Source organism: Mastacembelus armatus, chromosome 16, assembly GCF_900324485.2.
Source record: "Mastacembelus armatus chromosome 16, fMasArm1.2, whole genome shotgun sequence".
NCBI lineage: Eukaryota > Metazoa > Chordata > Actinopteri > Synbranchiformes > Mastacembelidae > Mastacembelus > Mastacembelus armatus.
This window is the reverse complement of record NC_046648.1, coordinates 19183804-19203802: the sequence shown is the minus strand read 5'-3', so window position 1 is coordinate 19203802 and position 19999 is coordinate 19183804. Positions and strand designations below refer to the sequence as shown.

The 19999-nt window shown below is 36.9% G+C and overlaps 1 protein-coding gene across 1 annotated transcript in view; it reads right to left on the bottom strand.

The window, feature by feature from the left end:
* Positions 1-9419: 9419 nt before the first annotated feature.
* The window catches only part of grik3 (glutamate ionotropic receptor kainate type subunit 3), a 77904-nt gene continuing 67324 nt past the window's right edge, over positions 9420-19999 (bottom strand). Inside the window, exons 12-16 of the mRNA XM_026316986.1 lie at positions 18356-18474; positions 13982-14199; positions 10964-11189; positions 10455-10705; positions 9420-9745 (exon numbers count right to left, since the gene is read on the bottom strand). Coding sequence (XP_026172771.1) covers positions 9551-9745; positions 10455-10705; positions 10964-11189; positions 13982-14199; positions 18356-18474 — 1009 coding nt within the window. The 3' untranslated portion in view covers positions 9420-9550. The remainder of the gene's footprint in view (positions 9746-10454; positions 10706-10963; positions 11190-13981; positions 14200-18355; positions 18475-19999) is intronic.

The window sequence follows — 19999 nt, the reverse complement described above, 5'->3', positions numbered from 1 at the left end:
AGCTGAAGGATGGAAATATAAGGATAAAGTTTGACAGAGAATAGCAAATCGTCTACTGGTGGACTTCATGTCCCTTTGCAACTGATTGGAGTTTGGTCCTGGGCCAACATCAAACATCCTTGCTGTAGGCTGCAGGCAACCTTCAGATAAAATGCTGACAGTATCTCCTCAGGTAGAAACGGGTAATGAAGGTTTCAGTTCCTATTGGAGATGAAAAAGACCTTCCTAACGCAACAAATCCAAACCCTAAAAAACATACTCTGGCCTTTTTATTAGATGAACCTTGTCTGTGTCGAACTGTTTGGCTGTAGATGCAAAGCAACTCAAGACACACTCACAGATACTCAAGATGCAGTCTTGAATTTAACTGCATGATAATCACAAGAGGAGCAGTCCAGTCATGAGTAGACTACTTCACGTCAGTCTGTACCAAATACTGGCAAGAAAAGCAATAACAGCTGCAGTTTAACCCTATTAATATATCTATCCTTGCTTGTGGCCCCTCCCACAAATAAAGAAGAATAGAAGAATAGTTGCAGCACTTTAGTTATGACCCCTACAGGCAACAAGTATTACTACTTTGTATTTGAATGAAGCTTTAATAACAATGATACAAAACTGTCCCTGTTTCCCAGAATAGACTGAATTCTTCTTCTTCTATGAATGGGTTCCACCATGAAATCTCAGTCTTTGATGACTGGATAACATCTAGCACTATTTAACAAATCCTGGATGTTCTGGGTAAGATGCTTTGAGTCCTGCATTCTTGAGACAGATAATGTTTTCTGTTTTTATTATGTTCTGATGAATTTCTATTAAATTCATATTGTCTACTGCAAACTCTTGCTTATGGTCCTTCACTAAAAATTAAGCAATTCCTTAATACCTTTATATCTACTGAAATACATAGTATACATAGTATTTGTATATGTATATTTTAATTTGGTATGAAATGATGTATGGTGAAAAGCATCCACTGTTAATACACCACTGCAAGCATCATATAGACTCCTAATGTTCACATAAGATAGTGTTTATTAATGCCAGGAGTATGTAATTATTGTGTCATGTACATTCTGTGCAGTGGTGGAAGAAGTACACACATTTTACTTTTTAATTAAAAGAATAATTAAAAATACTAGAGTGTAAAAACAGTCTGTAGCAAGTAAAACTCTGCATTTGAAATTTTACTTGGGTACAAATCTGTTAGCAGCCCAAATATATTGGAAGTACCAAATCTGAAGGTGCACTGGCACATTTCATATTAACATGTTATTTGATTATAATTATTGATGCATTTTTGTGTTTATCTCTTTAATATAGCTGGTAAAAGTGGACTTGACACTTAACTACCTTATATTCTCTACAGACTTTACAGACTGCTGGGTGGTCTATGAGTTGTCCTAAGGGGATCAATAAAGTTTAATGATAGTAATATCTTTTGTATTAACAATCAGATTGTGAATAATAACTGGTAACCAAAATTATCCAAAAAAAAAAGAGTTAATGCACTTATTTTCTACATCTACCTTATACCTACTTTCCACCACTGATTGATTTACTCTACTCTAAATGTTTTTTTTTTTTTTTTATAGACTGGGCAAAATTGCTTTTCATCCAGTTTATATTCATGAAAATCTTGCATTCCAGTCACTATCGTGGTCAAAGACAGAACAGAAAGATCAAGTCACAGAGGCATTTCATGGGCAATGTCTCTGTCAGGCTATTTCACCTAACGTCAAATGGATAATTCAACATGATGGTGTGAAGACAAAGCTTTGATGCTGGTCCTGTCAGTGATTTGCCAGTAAGGGGATGGGCTCTGGAATAAACAATGGTCTTCTTTTATTCCAACATTAGGCCGTATTGTTACGAACGCCCTCAGATACAGGAACGAGGTACATAATGAATATCTTTATTCAAGTAGGTACAGAAGCCACAGGAATCAGGAAAACAGGAATGATGCGTCCATGGAAATGTAACTGAGATCAGACAGAGAGTAGGAGTGAGGGAAGTCCATATATACTGGAGGGAGAGTGCAGACGAGGTGCAGGTGAGAGACTAGGGAACAGGTGAGACGGATTGTGGTGATTGCCAGGGGAAACTCCTGGCAGAACCGTAACACGTATGGTGTCTCCCTGTACAAGTATGATATATGTAAAGCCAAGCTTATTATGGAAATAGAATATGCATGGATATTGCCACTGTGGTGCCACTTAGGTGCCATTAGGACATTATGGTGCACTTTAATTATACACTGAGTAATTGTTCATGAAGTTTAAAATTATTGGGATGGACAATGTTATCAGTTTTGTAACGTAGCTTTGGCATATTGTATGAAAGTGAAAATTAATCATTAGTTTTTTGTATTTGTTTTTCACATGAACAATCATAAATAACTGCTGTGACAAATACGTGGTTGCTGTGACTGCTTCACAATAAAAGCCATCCAATAAATTAGTAAAATGCATTTAATGTGAAGTAGGAAGTGTCCTGTTCAATAGTGGTTAATTTAGTAAGGCTCTGATACACAAACAGTAGCACTAGATTACATGTCGGATCATTTTCTGAGTCATTTATGTATCAGTGTAATATCCAGCATAGGAATGGCAGCCTTTGCTACTAATATTTAAAACTATTATACAGAGAGGTAATTACAAATTATCAGAGATGCACTGATTGCAATTTTTTTTTGGCCTATTCTGATTTTTCAGTAAGTGTTGACCTGCTGATTCCAATTTTTGTTGAATTTTTTTTTTTAAAGAACTGTAATAAAAGCATATACAGAAATATTTTCTTAAGTGAAATTTTTTATTTTATAATAAAGGAAATTATGAAACAGAGGATGTTCTAATAAAAGAATAACTTTAACAAAATAAAATGTCTTGTGCCTAGAAAAAGGTATAAAATGAGTTACTGTATATAATTAATATAGTAGTTATACTAACAAAAAATTTATTTTCCTCACTCAAATTGTTTATTTTATAATGAAAGTAATTAATAAATATTACAGGATCTTCTCATAACAAAATATCTTTAAGAACAAAATAAAGTGCTCTGAGATTTTTTTTTTTTTTTTTCACTCACAGAAAAGAACTTCCACACCAAAATGTTTACACGCAACTGTGAGTGTGCGCTGGCTGTGACGTCATTGCTTGCACCATTGGCAATAGGATCGGCTCGAAATTGGCAAGATGTGAGACTGACCGGCCAGTCACTGATCGGGGCCGATCATGCGAAAAATCGGCCGATTCTGATCACTGGGCAGTCAATCGGTGCATCTCTACAAATTGTAAATAATTTCATACCTCATTGCTGAAAAAAATCTAGTCAAGGGGAATCAAAATAGATTTTTATTTTATAAAATCCTAAGGATGTTAACTTTTAACATTAACTTCCCATTTTGTAATGCCCGTTGTCTTTTATTTGAAGGTGTTATCTACCATCATTCCTTCAGCACAATTTTTATTCAGCTGCATGCTTTACAGCTTACATATCCTGCACTTCCTGGAGGGAATTCAGTTTTCTGGGTCTGGTGACATTGCCTATAATAAGGTTCACTGCACACTGGCCCTCCTATCAAGCCAATCCTCTGGTGAAGCTTCAGCTACACTAAGATGGGTCTCTCACCCAGCGGGCTCACAGAGATGGGCATTGCATGGGTTGGACATTCATTCACCCCCAGATGGGTCGATGATGCACAGCCACTGGGCTTCAGCACATCGCCCTGGAGTGTCAAGCAGAACATCACCCACTGATGGCCTTGTCAAGGTCATCAAAAAGTGCACTGGTCTGGACATGTACCACCATAGTGAGAAAACTGCCACAAGTGTGCATGAGCAACAGACCAAAGCAGTCTCCATAATGGCAACGACACATGAGGTCAGCCTTGGGTTATACTTTGTTCATGCAGTACCTCACTTATAATACACGCTACAGTAAAGTGAAATATATAAGAATAATTCTAAGAACAAGAAATCCTATCTTTCATTGCCTCAGTTATTAACAACGGGAGGAAACAACGCCAGATAAAAAGTCACGGTTCTATATTACACTGCTGTGTATTACCATTAAAGCAAACATATACTTCAAGCTGTTCCTATTCTTAAGCATAACATAATTGGGCACCATTGCTTACAGCTACCTTTGAATCAATAATTATTTTCATTAAAATCCGTTTACTATAGTGCACTTTCAAAAAGGCTTGTTTCCTAAAATAGTTTATATTCATTGACCTACTTCCACAGATTGTCATCAGAAATATTGCACCAGTCTGGCTCTGAGTTTTCAAGCTGAAAATATACAGTATCTAATCTTTTAAAGCCCAAAGTAGCTTGTAGTGTTACTCTTCCAAATTCTGTTTTATGTTTAGTCTCCCAGAGATGTCAGTTCAGGGTTTACTTTATCTACTCATTATTTGTTCTCGCTTTTTTTTTTCTATCTTATTTATGACCTGTATTTGCCATTGTGCATACCGCATTTACAACTGTCCCCGTTTCATTATTTTGATATTAACCTGTTATTTTCCTTTGCCTCTGTGCAGCTCTTAAAATTGTTGTGGGTATTACCTTCCAATTATTCCCTCATTCTCCAAGGCTTTTTCCCTGTTCTCACTCCATTTTTTTGCTCCTGCTCTCTTAACATGCCCTGTCCTTTTACATCTCTCTCTCTTCATTTAGCTGGCTCTTGTTCTCCCTCCATCTCTTTCTCTCTCTTTTACATACTCCTGATGCACTCCTGCTGGCCCTAGTCTGCCTGAAGGGATTAATTGATAGTGAGAGATAATAAATCTTCCCATTAGGTGTAAGGCTCCTGCCCATCGCTCATTATGCACCCGCTGCTCCTCAACACCATGGCCTGAGGTTTCCCCCTGCTTTTTTAACATGCCCGTCTGCCATTGCAATGCCAGCAAGGTTAATCTCTACCATAACTGACTGGATGCATCACATCATGACACCTATCCATACATTCACATCATTTAAACAGACATTTATTATCCTCCTTTATACTCTAGTTTTGTAGTACTGTGTTTTATTTGAGAGAACTGAACTTTTATTTGAGCATCAGTGGAACATAGGTTGTTTTCAATTTGTGGTTTTCAATGAGGGGACCGACATAAAAATGTCTTATTTTCTATTGTGATGCTCAACAAGACAAAAAGTAAGTCCATTCCCTGGTAACGATCTAATGGCACTGAATAATTGCCACTACCCAGAGATACTTTGAGATATTTTCAGATGTTCAGTCTTCAAAGGTTCCATCAATCCTTGTTTTTGGCACACAGAGCTGCCACATCCATTAGCCAGTGCTGACCTGATTTTTGCTATTTAGGTGGCTATTCTCATCTATTTTTACATGAATTTTGCAATTCAAAATATTGAATTGGTCTTTAACACAAAATTAATGCCAGCACAGCCCTGTCCATCAGATCAGGCAGTTACAGAGACAATCATATACCGTTGGATGGGCCACAAGGAGCAACTCAGCATTCAGTATCTTGCCCAGCATCACTAGACTAGAGAAGCCAGGGACTGAACCAGCAACCTGTCACTGAGGAGGTGACAAACATGCAATGTTTGACCCAGAGTGATCAGAATACCAAATTTCGGGCAAATTTTGTTTCTAAAATCATGGGGTGTTTTGTTTTTCTTTTTCCTGAAAGCAAATGGGTGAAAACTTCTGCAATTTTTTTTTTTTGAGGGAAATAATCATTTGCAAATAAATAATGCCCAATCTCTGCTCTTTTGATCTCTAATGAAGCTTTTTATTTACATCTGTGAAATGCATTATAGGTGACATATTTAGACATCTGGTACAATCGGTATACTTCAATCTTATATACTTCAAGTATACTTCAATCCGTTAATGATTGTGGTGTGTCCTGATCTCTATTTTTAAGTTATTATTTTTGAAAACTTTATTTTTTGCTGTACTCTTAATGTTCATTAGTTATCATACATAGCACCCCCAGATGTCTCATCTCATCTCATTTAATCTAATCATGCTACTTGTAATTTAGAAAACACAGCATAAAAATGGGTTTTACAATTGAAACATTAATATTTAACTTATTTGTGAGTCATTTGTGAACTTTCTAAATGGCAAATGTTTAACCTCAACTTGTTAAAAGCACATATTAGCAGCTTGAAACCATGCAACCACGATCACAGCATTGCTAATAATAATAGATGATAATAAAATAGCAGAAATTTGCAGTCTCACCTTTGCCTGTCATTTCATAGACAGAACAATGAGTCAGTATTGATAATGTTAATAAACACTGGTTGCAGCCCCATATTAAAAAAAAAAAAAAAACATCTTAGCATTACAAGACATCAGTAAATGAACAGGTGATAGGAATAGTTTGTATTTTTTATTTAAAACTTCATATAACCCATACAGCAAACTGTACAATTGAATTATTCACAGTGTGTTAAAAAGGAAATAATTCAATAGCTTTTCTATTATATTTTGTTGAATTCCCAGATGTTTTACTCTGATGTTGGTTATTCTAATGTTTTCTTAACACATACAGTTACTAGGAAAACAAAATCTTTTTTTCCTTTTTTTTTTACAAAACCTTACAAAAACTATATTTATAGAAATTCTGCATGTCCACAAAGAAAACCCTGGCTGGCACCAACATAGTCATGTTTGTTTGAGAGGTTTTCTCCAAATGATAGAAGCTGTGTAACTCAAAAACAAAGTATACATAAAAAGGCATACTGTTGTGACTGCTGGAAAATCAAAACTCATATCACACACTGCTAATGGAACACGGGTTATGTAGCTTACATTTTGCATTTCTTTTCTCTCACATTTCATAAAATTTTGTGTAAAATGACATTATTATTCACATTAATTTATAAAAAGATGTATATATTCAGTAACCAAACTGCCTGAATCAGCCAAATCAAACCCTGCAGAAATTTCAACTAATTTTGATTATGAAGTTTTTACTTCTTTTCACATATTACATAAATGAAATGCAAGCAAACTTGTGTCTTTAAGTCACCTGCATGAGAAGCTACAGTACACATGAGGGTAACAATGATATAATATAACCATGTACCAGCTGTGGCCATACTTTAAACCAGGTCCTAATTGGGTTTACAGAAGGGGTAAAGGTCCAGTTAAATAAAATCAACCCTACTTTAAGTGTCCCCTAACATTTCCTCAACATCTCCATTTTTTGTTCACCTTATAGAAATATATTAGTCATCATAAAAGTGTTACATAAAATTTCCCATTTTAATGATAGTAATCCAATACACCATTATATATTGCATTTCCATTAAATAAAAAGCATTTGGGGCTGTGGAACTAGGGTAAAGTGATGAAGTAGGTTAAAATAACCTCTCTAATGAAATAAATAGTATCTAGTAACATATTTGACTATGAACAGAATTAATTTATAACAGTATAAATTTAGCAAAATACATTTTCTCGGCTGATCTTATCTACATACTCTACTCTGCAGAAGGGAATCGATAAAGAGTATAGTGAAGGAGTCTACCAAACCAATGCTAAGTTTTACAGACTGGCGTTTCCTTGAATCATAGATTTTTTAAAATTTTTTACTCATTTGTTTTTTGTCTCAACATGTCGATAATGTAAACCTCACAGAGGTTTGCTGTTTGTTCAGCTCCCAGGTGACAGCAGCTCACAGTCTCCTCAAATGTTCCTACGGCTTGACATTTCCTGAAGATATACACTAACTCAATAGGCATTAAAGTCAACATGAACACACAAAATCACCATCCATCTTTTTTTCTCTTCAACACATTGTCTTTTGTCTCAGCATGTACACACACTAAAAAGTACGGAATTATTCTGTCTACATCAGGTAGTTAAACAGAATAAGTTTGTTGCTTTCTTTCCTTTCTTTTCTTTTCCCATTTAAAACCAAATCCTTGCCCAGTTTCATAATGGTTAATATTCACAACAACTAGTTTCCAACCAAAAACGCCTTTAGATCATACCTGAAAAAAGTAACTGCTCAGAAATACTCAGGACATTCAGTAATCCTGTAGCCACACATATACAAAACCTGGCATGCAGTTGGATGGAAATATCATAAAAAAACAAAAAAGCAAAACAAAACAAACAAACAAAAAACATACGTTTTAAGGTCTCCTCATTTTTGTGTGTGATTTTAATAAACCAAGATATAAAGAACAGATCTGATACTAATGCCTCCCATCCCATTCTGCTACCATTTAATTAATAAATATGAGCCTGGACATTTGAAATTGATTGATTGATTGATTGACTCTTGAATTCAGTAATTATCATTTTTTTTTAATTTACACATGACCAAATGTATTTTTTAAGATGTCAGAATGTCCATTATTTATCTTTCTTTTTCTTATATTTTTAGTGATGCTAATATTTTCATATGGAGTGGATTGCGAAATTAGCAAACAATGCCACCATATCTGTGCCAAACACAATTAACTTGGGATACATATTACCCTGCATCTTTAGAAAACTGTTATACCAAGTTCCCGTAATAGTCCCATTTACCACTCTCCCAATTTACTTTGTGTTGAACTTAAGGTGAGTTCTCTCTAAAAAGCCTAGTGAGCAGTCCACAATGGCTCATAATATACTCTATAATTCTGCTGAATGGTCAGATCTTTGGAACTTTAACTAACTGAAATGTTATGTGTACCTCTGCACAAATCTAATTTCATAACATGATCTAAACATTGGTGGTACAATCTCGTTTTTTTTATATGGATGTCTTCCCCCTGCAGCGTCAGTGAATAATTGCTTGTTTCTAACAATATAGTTAATTACACATCACAACTTCAACTTGCACTTACTGCTGAATAGTTGTATCTTGCTAAGCGTTTTCACCATTAACAATACTGCAGATACTGAATGAATATTCTTATAGCTTATCAGAGGTGCCCCTGTGAACCACACTTTCTAAAATCCTGTCCATTATTCTGTAGCTTATGACTCAGGGATAACCATGTAAGCCTAGACATGTTTGAGGTAACATAGTTTTCTGCTGTCAAAGGCCATTTAGGAGTTTGTGTAAATAAACAAGATGAAGGTAAAAACTTGGTATCGTAATTTTTGTGTAACAAAACTGATGAACACTGGTCTTCTTTGTCTTCTCTTGTATATTTGTCATTTATTGCCGTTCTCTTCAAAGCTTTTCGTTTTGATTCAGTCAGTATTTTCCATTGCAATTCTCAGTCTTTTCACCGATAGAGAATTCCTTGAACGTCATGGTTTTCTTGTGTTTTTGTGTTGCGCACGTAAACAACAGACTTGAAACTAATTATTTGGGTATACCGTTTTCACAGAACCTCCCCCAAACTTATATTTTACCGTTGTGGTTTGTAATACAGTAGTGAATGTTGTCATACCTGTGTTGCAGATGCTGCCATTTTGAGTTGCCCATGTTTTGTTAGTGTCCCCATGTCATTGTGGTTAATGATGTATCTGGTGATCCCATCTATGCCATTGTCTCTAGTCTCTGGCACCATCCCCGACACGTTGCTCAAGAGGTTCTTGCCATGGGGGGAACATATTGTTACGGGAACACGGGAGTCATCCCAGTGCTGCAGCTCATGTTGTCCTTTCCTGGGAGTCGTCGGTCGTTGTAGGCGTGCATGTTGATCACTGCATCCGTCTTCACCATTACTGGAGGCCGAGGTTTGTGTTTCACCCGCCTCTCGCAGGTGAAGGACAGTCTGATCTCGTCCACCATGGCACTGCACAAAGACCTCTGGGCAAAACGGTAGGATACGGCAAGGGGAGCAAGAATGACAAGAGGGGAAAGGGATGGGGGGGTAAATGCCTTAGCTTTAAATTGTTCTGACAGCAGAGCTTGTTGCCAGTCCAAAAAGCACAAAATGCATTTGAAAGTAACATTCATGTTGTGTTAATGCTTGTATGCTAGTGTGTGAATGTGTATGCACATGCAGCCGTAGCTCTTAGCAATGTCAAATCACACCACCACATGTAGTCTGCACAAACTTTATTATTACTGCTGCGTCAAAGACTGTACAAGTATGGTGCATGAGCATGCAACTACTCACTTAGCAGCGCTCAAATTAGTGATTTACAACAGAGGTAAGTTTCATACTGTTCTGACATTTCCAATGACTAATAATGGATTAATTCTCTATGCTCCAATTTGCAATTATGCCTGTTAAAATAAGTAAATGTTTGGTGTTTTAGCCAAGCACTTCTAGGGATTAGCCAAAGGCGTGCAAATCCTTTTATAACGTTTGAACTAAAAGCCATGAACAGAGCACAGCGTTGATTTAGATGTGCAATAAAATAGGCATGGTTAGCAACTTCTTTGCTAAAATTGAGGGTAATATAAATTTCATTTCCTAGTGGAGAATAATTAAATTAACATTAATTCTCTATCAAAACCACAGAGAAAATATATATTTGGTGTTCTGCTTGTGATTTATGCGGACATATACCTGCTCACGTTCTGCAGTCTTCCTTAGCTTGTAGATGAATTCGGCAATCGCCACAAAAACAGACAGCACTAGGCCAGATGCCAGCACAATGAATATACCACCCAGATTCTGGATACCCATGGGGCCTGTCTCACGACGCTCTTCATCCAAGCAGCTGCTCCCACTCCACCACTTCTCTTTCAGCATGTGGAGGCGCCCATCCTCCAAGATGCTTAGGATTGCTATGGTGATTTTGTCCCTGTACGGGGAGCCTGGAAGCAACATAAGGCCTGTTTTACTTTGGAAGAAACGCCAGCTGGATTCTGTGATAATAAGGTTCATAAACATGTTGTGGCATACTGGCTGTCTGACTAGTAGCTAAAAAAACATCTTGTGCTGCTGGCTATGTTGTCTAAAAAGCAATCCATCACCCTCATGCTTCAAAAGGCAGCACATAACTTAAAAAAAGGGCTTGAACGTTTTTATTACTTGGTCCTCAAACGTATTCTCTGGCCATTCAGAAGTCTTACCAAGGGGAGTGCCGATGCCATAGCCTTTGCTGTCGATGATCCCTCCCACCTGTGTCAGATTACAGTTCCTCCTAGTGATGTAATCGATAGTGCTGGACTCCATAATGAGGGCATAGTCAGACTTCAGCACCCTCTGAATCCCATCTTCAATAGATTTCACCAGTGATGTGCTGGGCTTACTGCTCATAAAGGCCCACATCTTCTCAAAAGTAGAAACCTTAGATTTCTGTAAGAGGTGGAAAGAGCCTGTTTAAAAACATGTGCCTTTTGAACAATCTACCTTGCTGCAGGTCAGGTAAAATAGTTGATAAATTATACAATGCATTTTAACACTGAGAAAGGGTTGAGCATGAGCAAAATAACTTTCAAACATTATAGCCTAAAGTGTTGAAGCTGGAATTACCGCTAACCCTGAAATCCTGATAGCTCCGCTGTACCTCTGCTGAATGAGAGAATAACTTAAGGGGAATGTTTGAAGGCCTGATTAGAAAAAGTAAAAGCTGAAACATTCGTGCATTGACAGCATTTAAGAATATGTCTAGATTTTTTAGCAAAAGATCAAACAGATTTATGTGATTGCAGGATTAAAGGGATAGTAAATTGAAGCTTTGCGCAAATCTGTCTCAACTCGTAAGTGCTACTGAAGCTTTAATAATAGAATGCCTCTCCATTAGTCTTGCATCAGGCTATGGTATTTCATGCATTTTTATTTGAGGTCACATGTATACCATACCGAATCCTAGATAATTACTGTCTAAAGACCATAAGCCATTTTAAATTGTGAAAGACGCTATTATAAGAAGCCCTCCATTATGTGCAACTCCAGAGGCACTGGCCTGGTATATAGATGCGTTAGTCTGGAAAAGTACCAATTAAGATGTAAAACAGGTGTTTCCAAGTTGGCATCCTTGTCATTATATTTATGGAGTTTTTTCCCTTAGATAAGCACGTGAGGTCAAAAGGAAAAAGAACCATATGACAACTTAATATAGCTGATACTGGTTTGCACTGCAACCCTGTGAAGATCAAAGTCTCGTGATAACGAATGGCTCCCTACAGATCCCTTTTCTTTGAAAAATTGCACATTCTACAACTACATGTAGCAATTTCAACTTTTCAACAGTAGGTGAACGCTCCTTGCAGTGGAAGCTGCTGACCTGCTCACACGTGCCCTTTAGTTCTCTCAATACAATGTGCAATTTAAGAAAAATCAACAGCTCCTCATAAGAGGTGGTGGAGGCGATGTGACAACCTCCTGGTCTACAGCAGCTACAAAAGACCAATTATGTTTCTAATCTGCTGTTTGTTTTAGGAGTGTCATTACACCACTGATATATCAGCCTTTTCAGTTTATGTGACCACCATTCAACATACAGATACTGTGTATACCAGCAGTGTGGAAAAAAATCTATGGTTTTGTGTGAATAAAATACAAACTATTACCATCCTCTAATAACGTTAGGTGTGCTACACGTGTAACTAAGATGTGGATTTTAAGTGATTGACAAATGTAATATCTAGATATAAAAATGTACGCAGCAGCAGTGTGTGTCAAGCTGCACATTGTGAAGGGGAGGTGGTCAAAATCAAACAGTGTTAGATTGTTCTTTAAATGTGGGAGAAATGGCATACCATAGAAACATTTCTACACCAAACCAATGTATTATGAAGGTGGTAAAAATATCAAATTAGAAACTGGAACAAAATGAGTGCGTTTTGCCACAATCCACAACCACAATATTATGTAGTTGCTTCTTGTTCTTGTTTTGATGTCACAGAACCACATCTTACTCATAATTCACCATCTGTTATCTGTTTAGCTTGTTATCTGAATGGACTATTCTCAAGGTACAAGGCATATTTGAGTAGATTCAAGAACAAAAACAGAAGAATTTATATATCATTGTACTGTAAGTCCTCCATTACTATACGTTTTGGATCAAAATCATCCAGTTATATATGTATAAAACCTTTATCTACTCCCCAGTTGCCTCAGTATTTATCATGCTTCTCTGCCTCATTGAGTTGACATCATTAAGCCTTTCTGTAAGAGCAAGAGAGAGCAGAGGGCACTTGATTCGTGCAAGGCTGAGGTAATTAGACACCTGTATCTCCTTCTATTTGTGATGCAAAAGTCACAACTATCATTTATCAAAGTACATGGAATGAATCTGGAATAACTCTTTCATATAGCTATTGGAGGCTGGATTCTTTGAACGTAATCCACAAGTTTAGTTAAATGCAGGCACATTATTTGTCTTTAGAGAACTTGCTATTTGCTGTAATTCTGTACCATACAATGCAATAAGTAACCAATCTGATTAGTAGCTACTTTGAATAAACACAGTGGTGTACAATTGCAAGACACCACAGTTTTGTTTTAAATGTGTATGATATGAGAAAAAACCATGTACCCAATTACATAATCAAAGTTGACTCAACGATGAAGCATACACTATTTATGAGCTCAACTACAAGTTTTGGCAGCATCAAAAATAGGGCAGACAGATGCCCTGGAATAATCCATTCTTTTTCTTTCTTGCCACTGAATGTTATAATCTTATGGACTGCCTTCAGTAGAAATGTTCAGGATTTTCATTTTCTTACTCAGAAGCTGTAACTCTGTTACATGTGATATTCAGCACCACGGCGGCAATATCTAAGCACAGCTCAAAATAATAAAATAAATTCAAAAACCCTGCAGGCAAATGCTGAAACTTTGGAATAAAAAAATCATTTTGGAGAAACACATCACACAGGGTAGAGAGTGGAGAATTCTTCCAAAAGTCAACTTAAGTATTCAAGATTTGACACCTTACGATTATTAGAATTGTACATGTTTGTACTTGGCATGCTGCACCTACAATATGACCTTTCACACTGTGAAATAAATTATCAATTTTAGTGACTATATTAAGGTTGAAATATTTAGTTTCATACTTGTGTGATATCCTAAATACCTGATGGACATATTTTTTAAATTTGACACTTCATAATAGAGAAATGTTTGTGCTGTACCTTGAAGAAGGACATGGTTGCGCCATCTTTGACCACGCCATACTCAATTTTGGTCTGCTTGGCGATGTCATCCGCCGAGTCTACGGGCGAGTCCATTCTCTCCACAGTGAGAAAAGCTGCTAAATTAGCTGTATAGGATGATATGATGATGAGTGTGAAGAACCACCAGATCCCACCAATGATCCTGGTTGATAGGGCTTTAGGCATCAGTTCTGAGCCTGTATGTAACACAAAGTGAGAGCATATTAAGTAGTTAAGCAGACAAAATTGTACCTGCCTGTACTGCAGCTGAATTAAATAAATGTAGAAACATAATCACTTGAATTGTTGTTAATTAGCCTGAAAATGTTTTTGGCAGTGCCACTGGTGTTGGTTAAGGTACCCTCAGGGAGGAAACAGAAAATGAAGCCAGTTTGGCAGTTTAGCTAAACTCTGAACTAAGAATTCAAAACAGGCAGGCCAGACCTGTAAACACATAAAAGTCTTTCTCAGTTCATGTAAGCATTTAGCGTTGACGGATTTTTTTTTTTTTTATTTATTTTTTTATTTTTTACTGTGTCAAGGCTCTATATGTTTGTTGCAGGGGAATATAATTTTATGTTGATTTAAGCTTTAACGTCAATAATAACAAAATGTATTTTAATTTACAATATAATGTCTGAAAAGCCTTTAATGATAAAACAGTATTTGATGTGTTTATCACTATCACTTTAACATGGAAGAAAGCTTTCCTATTCAATTCAAACATTCTCTCTAAGAGCCTGATTCATACCCTTCAATTAAGCAACTGCTCAGAACTGTAATTACACTTAACAGCTTTCTATTGCTATTGCACTGTAGCCAATTTAGATTTATCTAGTGAGGATTAATAGCATTTGAAGTTTGATCCTTCTCTGTTACTTAAACTTTTGTGCAAAACGTATTTTAGTCAACCAGTTTGCATACAGGCTGATCTGTGAATTCAGCGACTGCATCAGTGTGAGATGTCAAATGAAATATTAATGAAGGATAAAATATTAATGAAGAAAATCAATACCTTACATTGCAGTGGCTCCATTAATAAATGATTTTTTACTTGAGCCCTTTTTTTTTTTGACAGTATTTGACATGCCTATAATTCACACAGTTTTCCTCCCATCTTTGTATCATGTCATGCCATATATCATTATGTCTGTTGGCTGTTGGGCCAATACACGCTTATGTATTTGTAAAGAAATCATCACAGCATGTATAACAATTGGGAAAACAATAGTCAACTAATACCCACACTGACACTACACCTCTGTGTGAGCCTTGACTTTGAGTGGTCCTCTGCTGAGTAATACTATGTTTACAATGGCTTACTGACTGGTGTTAAAGTTATTTTATATCTCATCTCTGACAACCTTTAAAATACCCTTGTTCTTTGTGCACTCTGGTACTTTACTGAGAAGATTTATGAGGGCAATTCTGAAGAGTAACAAGCCCACAGAAGGGGGGCAGAGCGGTCAGCTTCTTAACCTCTTCTACCAAATTTGATTGGATTTGTCCTTTGTGGTTTGACAAAGACTCTACATGGTTACAAACAAGGGAAGACAGTAGCTTCCCTTAATTCACTATGACTTCAGAGAGGGAAGATTCAGATGCATTCTCTGGTTGAGCTACAAATGAAGTGAAGCGCCGGGTAACTCAATTGAATTCCCAACTATAAAGCGCTGTTGTCAGCAGGGAACAGTATATGGTGCCGCATTAGAACACTCTAATAAATACAAAAAGCAGATCAGTCATATGCTGCCAGGAAAATAAAACGGTGTCAATATGCCATACATTTCTTTAAAGGAGGACTTGTTTCTTGTAAACCAAGGAAATAAAAATGTTCCTTTAGGAGACGATACTTAAACTGCTTCAGTAAAAAATATCAAAAAACATCACATCTCTCTCGTCGAGTGCTCTGCTGCTCATTTGTATGAATACTGTAAATAGCTGCCTGAGATTATAGATACTTTTTAAAAACACTAAAATGCAAATAGCAAACAAGCTATGATGTAATTATTACATAAGCTCACAGACATATGTTTCATTTGCTAACATTTTATAAATGTAGATCAGAAACTCAGTTTATACGAGAACAAAATTTAAATATGAGCAATGCAAATTTTTATTCATAAGTGAGTGTGGCAAAACCTAACCTGGGTCACTTTGTATGCAGTAGAGAAAGAGAGATTCTGTAATGCATCATGTTACATGATGTCATTTTCCACAATCCTCCTCCCGTCTAGCAATGCCTCACCTTAGCATGAGAGAAGCACTAAGCACATTAGCACTAAGCATCAACCCTGTGAAGTCATTACAGAAAGACTCCCTTTCAGAGCTAGACCTTTCCACTAGTTAACTGCTATTAAATCATTCCGCTTTTGAATAGATTTTTTTTCCCACTACATGTAAATCAAGAAGGTGCAAAGTGACAACAGACAAAACGCGTGCTTGAACTTTTAGAATATTTAGAGTAAAAATACATTCTGTAAAATCTTGGAATAATGGCAATGAGAATCAGGGGATTGGGAATAAACCAACTAAACAAAATCAAACATATTTTCAAAAATAATTTTATATAGGGAAACCAATTTACAGGAAGTGATCAAACATATGTTTGTTGTGAGCAAAAGCCTACTGAGACCCCCAGGAACGCATCTGAAGAACACAAAGTGTTTGCTTTTGCACCTCCTCATATTTTGTGTTCTTTGTGTTGTCTATGACACCTCCCTCCCACAGACAAGCTGGTAGATTTTTTTTTTTTTTTTTTTTGGGAGCTCCTCAAACACATCCATTTGCATTTTAAACATGTCAAGGAAATGGCTGCCATCTCTGCTGCTGTCATTATGTTTGGCAGACAAGCAGGGATGTCTGTTTATGTGACACAGACAGAATATACCTCACTGCAGATATCGTTGTTCAGCGCTGTAGCATAAATAGGTGTTATGGAAAGCCAGAATTAGTTCTTGGCCATTATAAACGCAGCCAAATTATATGTTAAGTAAGACTGTTATAATAAATATTTTGGCAATAGTCAGTTTAAAAATCATGTGCCATTTGATTGTACTTGTTACAGTATATGGCACATAGAACAGATATTGTGAAAACATAATGTACATTAACCTTATTTTAACTTTGATATCCCAATGTGAAAAATGTGATTCACTGAGTTCCCTGTGAAAAATTATACAAGAGCTGATTAGCTGTAGGTGCTTCAATAGACTGTAAACATGAAGAAAACATGGAGCTCAGGTATTGACAGACAACACTGAGACTTGGTGAGAATTATAATATCAAATTCAACCCTTTAGTTCAATAATATAGGCTACTGACTAGCTCATCTTGTTTTGATTCTCTGTCTCTCCTCCCCATCCCTCATTTCACTCCGGTGCTACACCCGTAGCCCTCCGCCTGCACCAACAAATTGGCAGAGTTGCTATGCAGTTTCACAAGACTGCTGCCGAGCTTCTGTGCTTAATGAATTGCTGAATGTGTTTGCTATCCTTACGGGCACAGATCCACTGCCGGGTCTCGCTAAACCTCCTTGATTCGTCTTGTTACATTGAGGTTAAACATTTTATTACTTGGGTCTCTTTCCTGCACAGTTGACTTCATTATGTATTTTTTTTTCCGGTCCCTCATTTGCTTACCTATCCCTTTAAGGGACACCTGGGAAGTGATGATCAATTTGTATCTTCGTTTTTTCAGCGAAAAGGTAGAATTAAATTGGCATTTGGAGGTTTCGAAATACATGTTGGATTCGTGTGCTGAAACATGAAAGTGCTTTTTGTTCTGAAGCCATAAATATGATGCCTTGCTTTGAAATTATGCATTAGCACCAAAACAAGATTGCAGTGCTGTTTATTTGGTAGGATACTTGTTTAGCAGTTATGAGTGAGGCATATGGATTCACTACAGCAGGTCTCTCTCAGTGCAAGTTGCTGAAGTGCTGAACACATCACAGTAGCCAGTTCTAGCACAGTGACAGCTGGCATCTGTCAGGTATGTTCGTCAACCCAGCCTTTTTTGTCCCAACATTCAGAAAGGTCTTGAGCAAGGCCAGCAAATGTTCTATGAGGAAATAAATGCAGCAATGTTTTCCATCCTTACCTGCCAAGTGCTTGACACCTACTCTTGCTTTTTAAAACAGCAGGTAGGTGACAACAGGCTTCCTTTGTCATGTTAGACTGAGCTCTGCAGTTGTTCTTGACAGAAAAATGTCTTATGAAACAGTCACAGAATGGAAGTCAGGGAGCTTGTCAGTTAAAGAGGCAGAAAGTGGGAGCTAGCAGTGCAATGGAAAAAAAAAGTAGTGTGATAGTATTGTTTTTGACAGAAGAGAGGATGTGTGTGGCATCCCACCTTGTTGCATTAAGGAACCAACTCCAAACCAGAAGCTGTTAAGCAGCGTGAAGTTGTTCTCCACGACATCTGATCCTGGGTTACATGGATGGGCGTCGTACCATTCATATGGGCTGAACCTGGGAAAAAGACAGGAAGCTGAGCTATTTTAAAGATTTTTTTTTTTTACAGTAATGAGATCCAAAAAAGAATGATCTTTTTATTCTTGCTGAACACGGTTCCATCCTTAATTAGAATCTAAAAGAGAAAATAATTACATTAGCCTGAGAGCTACATGTATTTAAGAGTTCCACCATTGGTCTGGGGTAACAACACCAATGACTATGTTTACATGGACAGCAATAATCCGACTACTGACCTTCCAAATAAGACAATATTCTGATTAAGGTGTTTACATGAGTTGCATTTAGAATATTCCTTTCATGTTCCTGTTTTACATGTTATAGAGCATAGACCGATTAATAACAGACGTCTGTCGGCCTACGTCATGCCGTCTGACTTTCTTCCCTCCATCATTTCATGTTGGCATTGTCTATCATCATACAGTTTGTTATGGTAACATACACTGTTATGGGTATTTCATTTTTAATTTTACAGAGGCTTCAAGTGCAGTCAGGCTTATTTACTTGTTATGCAATACGTGCACATAGACGACGGCGTCTTCTCCAACAACAGGCATATTCTGCACTTTCATTTGGCAACATTATTTCACTGTGACAAACACGGAGGTACTGGATAAGAGTATGAAGTAAGGATAGGTGGGAAAGAGCTGTTCTAATTGATGTTGACAGCGAATGGAAGGGAATTTTTCGCATGTGCCGTGTGTGTAGGTATCCTGTCGCAAAATGCAGCGAAAACTCTCACAGAACGTTCATATTGCAATTAAGGTGTTTACATGTTTCATAATGTGACTAAAATAGGAATACTCTACGTTTTAATTCTATTATTGCTTACTTCGACTATGACCTTAACCAGATTAAGGTAATCAAAAATCTCTTATTACATGGTTGGTTCTTAATCAGACAATTCTCTTGATCTGATTAATATCAGAGTTTTGTTGTCCATGTAAACGCACTCACTGATGACTAGCAGGTCTGAAATGCAGTACTTAAAGCAGCATTAAGTGATTGTCTTTTGCGGGGGAGTTGCACAAGCAGTTTCCTATTTACAAATACTGCTGACACAGAGCCACATTAGCAATAATTAAGAGCTCTGTCCACATGCGTATGATTCTTGACTCCCCTTTGATGCTAGGTTGTCAACATACAGTTGGTTTATGTCCTTCTCTGAAACCCGTTGTCTGATTCTGCTGGGAGTAATATTGATGAGCAGCAACATTAAAGCTGCAGGCCCTGAAACCTAAATGATGAGCTGAAAAAGTTTTTACAACAAACACATTCATGTATCCACCCCCTATGCATTTGTAGTTGTTTATATACAATGGTATTGCTGTTTTTTGAGTGCTAAATTTATTACCGTCACATTAAAACCTTCAAAAAGCAGCCATTCTCATTTTAAAGACATACTTTTGGAAATCCTCTTAGCTATTTCTAATATGCTTTGTAGTTAAAGGTGACCAATGGGGCATAAAAGTACAATTTTTCAGAGGGTATAAAATGTCATATTTGAGAATGTGAGGCATGA